Raw genomic sequence first — 3,897 nt, 5'->3', positions numbered from 1 at the left:
CATTCTTGATATAATCTGCTGGAACAAGATCCTGCTTTCCGTCAGCCTGGGGCCGTGTGAAGCATCGTGTTGCGTTGCAGCCTGTTGCAAGGAACGGGGCAATGACGAAAGCACATTTATTCTGTCCTTAGTGGCTTGTGACCCATAACTGACAGGGGTCATTCCCTCTCACTTTGGGCAATGTTTTGTATGTTTCATAGACTTGCTCAATTAAATAAAAAGTAATTAAAACTTGTGGGGCTGCAGCAGTGTGGTGGAGTGGAGCAAGCACACATGCATTTTTCCATGCACATAATTACATACCACTTTGGTTTGCATCATGTGAAATCTCCTTAGCTTCTTGGATTTCTTTTTCTATTTTATCTGTAAGACCAAATGGTGAGCAGACTGTGAACCATCTCCCTATCTTTTTTTAATCTTAATGTGGAGAATTTTTATTTCTGTTGGTAGAGAGCCTTTCAAGTAGTCCCATAGCCTGTCTGCTCTCCTTATTGAGGCCAGAACGCAGCAGTTGGAGATTTCAGTTTTTCAGCAGCTTGTGCTTTTCCAGATTTAAGTTTAGCACAAATGTAAATCATCCTAATAACATAAAGCATGGACACAAAAGCTGTAATTAACAGGAACAATTAAACAAGGACCAGCCAAAGACAGCAGAGAAGATCAGAGGGGGCTTTTCAGCTTCCCAGAGAATGAAAAGCCAGTTAATTAAATTAGAACAGCGATACTGAGCTGTTCTAATTCCTCTCTGAGCCGCCAGCCTGCGAGCCATTTTGCACGTAGGGAAGCCAGCAGAGCGAGGGGGGTCGGGACACGGGGATGGGGGTGAGGACGGGCGCCCTGTCCCCCTGCACCGGGGATGCGGCGCTGCCTGTAGACACTGTATTTCTCTGGAGGTGCTTGCAGGACCCTGCGGTAAGTTTGGGTGAAGACAAGAAGAAAAGCAAATGTTTGTTCTCTAAGGAGCCGTGTTTCAGCTCCCTTGTACCTGTCATCGTACTCATCTTGGGTTTGGGTTTTTTGTTTTGTTCTTGTTTCGGAGCAGAGAATCTCAGATAGAAAGAAAAAACCTTGTTCCCCAAATCTCACTGTAATCTGTGCCGGTGCAAATTGCCTTCCTGACTGCCTGTTAGCAGGTTGGGGGCTGCATGCTGGAGAGGCAATTCAGCGAGGTGGTGAACAACTTTTAGCAGTGCTTCCCTCCAACCCTGTCACGGGTTTCCTGCAACAGCAAAAGCTGTGGGAGATGGCGGGAGGAGGAGAGGAGCGAGGCGTGTTTTGGGATCGTCCCTGGGGATGATGTGCGATTGATACAAACAGAACTGCGGAGGGGAGAGTGAACCTTTACATCTTGTGACTGTGGATCAGTCTCCTTTTGAAAGCAGTGGAAATGTTCAGAATCGAATTTTGAAAGACAATTAGCTATGAAGGCAGACAAGCTGCTGATAGCATTTTTTTTAAGATAGAGGAATTTAATGAAACAGACTTTCAGGGGATTGCTGTCTGCAGCGTTGTCTAAACCTTGCGCTTGGAAGCCTTATCCATAGGCTCCTAAATCCCATAAGCTGCATCGCTGTCCAGAGCACAGTTGCAGCTGGTGTAGATAAACACTGCGTCTTGAGATTCGAGATCAGGTGTGTAGCTGTGGAACCCCATGGAGGTTTTTTGCCTTTTGGGGTTTTTTCTTACAGGTTTTGGCGTCTTTTGCTTTCTGTTAAGGTCCCGGCCCTTCGGGCAGCGGTGGCTTTGCTGTGCCTTGTCCTCAGGGCCTGTTACAACCTGTGTTTTCACCCTTGCTGGCAAATCAGTGGATTTAAGACCTTCCCTTATTGCCTTAAATATAAATAAAATACATAATTTTATGTCTTTGAACTGTTTTTGGTTTTTTCTTGCTCTCTGTTATGATGGGATATGTGGCACTTGCCGAGAGAGAAGAAGTGCCAGCTGGAGCAGTGGGAGGTGAAGTGTTTTCTGTCGAACCCTCTTATCAGCCGCTAAAACAGATGCATGTGAACTTGTCCATGTTTATTAACGTTTATTAACGCCGTCTGCACTTTAACATACCTGCTGGTTTTTTGCCAGTTTCACAGCCTGACCTCAAACTGCACAGCGAGTTTGGGCAATGCAAATAGGATTCGGTCTATCTAGGGATGGCGAACGCGCAGCTCTGTCCTACGGACCGCGTTGGAGGTGGCCCCGGAGCCGGACAGCGTTCAGCCTGACTCCGGGGCTGAACAGCAACTTGGGATGTTTTGCGTCGAGGAAAAATTGCTGTTGTTTTTTTTCTTGATTCCCCAAGGTGAGGAGCTGAAAGGGAGCAGTGTTTCCTTAGGAGAGTGAAATAGAAGTTTGCAGTTTATCCCATAACGGGGCGGCTCCTCTGCCACAAGAAGACAATGTCGTGTCTTTCTGGGGAGCACCTTGAGGGCTGCTGGGGGCCCCTCTAACCTCCAAGAGCCGCCCATCTCCGGGGCGTGGGGAGCAGCTACAGCACCGGGCCCTTCTCCCTGCTCGTCTTGAATACGGCTGGGTGGGACAGGCCCAACCCCAAGCCGACGCTGCAGGCAGAATCTGGCAGCAGTTAGACGGGGTGAGACGGTGTCGCCTTATTCCACGACCCCTCTGCAGCGATGCCTGCGCAGGGGCCGGCTGCAGCCGGAGCAGTTTTTCCTGTCCCCCCGGGGCGGTAACTGCAGCACACCGTTTTCAGCCGGCAGCTCTGAAACCGGGCAGGGAAAACACAGGTTACGTGTCGTGGAAGAAAACCTGTGTCTGCCGTGAGACCTGGAGGCAGAGGCTGCGGGGTGGGCGCTCCTCAGCCCCTTGTGTTTTGGGGGAGATCTGTATCAATTCCCAGCCCAACTCTTTGCAGACCCTGGCAGTTCATTGACAATAAAAGTTTCATTCTGTTTGCGTTGCGTGTTGCGTTTGTGATCTAAAATTAAGTTGCCTGACCCCATAAAATCATGGAAGCAGGTAATGCGCTCTTGTTCGGGCTCAGAGGCTGCCTCCTCCCTTTCCATTTTATTCCCCAAAATGTTGCTGTTTATACAGTAACTCCTGGATCAAGCCTGCGTCTACGCTTCCAGATAGGATAGATGGTTCCTCCACATTTTATGAGGCCGTTAAGTTGCTCTCCAGAAGCCCCAGTGAAGTGGTTTCGTTAGCTGATGACTTTCTCTCTCACCTGTTTGTTCATGAAGATGTAGATGACTGGACTGTAAACCGTGGTGGTCCTGGAGAAGTAGGAGGGCAGGGATGCGAGAGCTGGCTGGCTGGCGATGGCTTCATTGGTGGACGTGAGTTGTACATCCTGCATGAAAGCGTTGCCTTTAGGAGAAGCAGCAAGTTGATGAAACGGTCCCCAAAGCTGCTTCTTTGCTAAATGCAATGGCACTCACCAAAGACCTAGCCAGGTCTCGAGGTTCGTGTCCTTACCTGTCAGGGAGACCATGAAGCCCTCCAGCTCGCACAGCTGTTTGCCGAACACGCAGACGCGGTTGATGTTGTTGGAGGGGCTGATGGAGCTGCCGCAGAGCGTCACAGCAGGTCGGCCAGCGCCAGGCTCACCAGGGTGTAGTTCAGAGGCGACCGGAGCTTCTTGCACCTGATGGCAACCGCGATGCCCAAGCCTTTCACAACCAAGGCAGAGACCACGATGCCCATCAGCACAGCCACCGACAGGTACATTCCCCGTGGGCCTGGTGGGGCCCCTGGGGGCCATCGAAATAACGGGGGGGGGTGTCCCATTATTTGGGGGCTCCTGTGAGCTGTTGGAGGAGTACTTTGGTCGTCTTCTGGAGCACCAGCGTCGGTGGAGCTGATGCAGGTGACCCTTCCCAAAACCAAAGCTTCTTGATAAAGCAGGAGGGTCTGATGTGCCCCAGAGGAGCTTTGCAT

General features: G+C 50.4%; 1 protein-coding gene across 1 annotated transcript; it reads right to left on the bottom strand.

The window, feature by feature from the left end:
• Positions 1-2,578: 2,578 nt before the first annotated feature.
• LOC132319219 (pinopsin-like) lies at positions 2,579-3,897 on the bottom strand. Its single transcript, XM_059829522.1, is given in 7 exon segments — positions 2,579-2,723; positions 3,186-3,327; positions 3,436-3,543; positions 3,546-3,698; positions 3,701-3,728; positions 3,731-3,778; positions 3,823-3,897. Coding segments are annotated over 7 exon segments (699 nt in total).

The sequence above is a fragment of the Gavia stellata genome, chromosome 25 (assembly GCF_030936135.1).
Source record: "Gavia stellata isolate bGavSte3 chromosome 25, bGavSte3.hap2, whole genome shotgun sequence".
In the NCBI taxonomy this organism is placed as follows: domain Eukaryota; kingdom Metazoa; phylum Chordata; class Aves; order Gaviiformes; family Gaviidae; genus Gavia; species Gavia stellata.
This window is presented reverse-complemented; position numbering and strand designations above follow the sequence as displayed.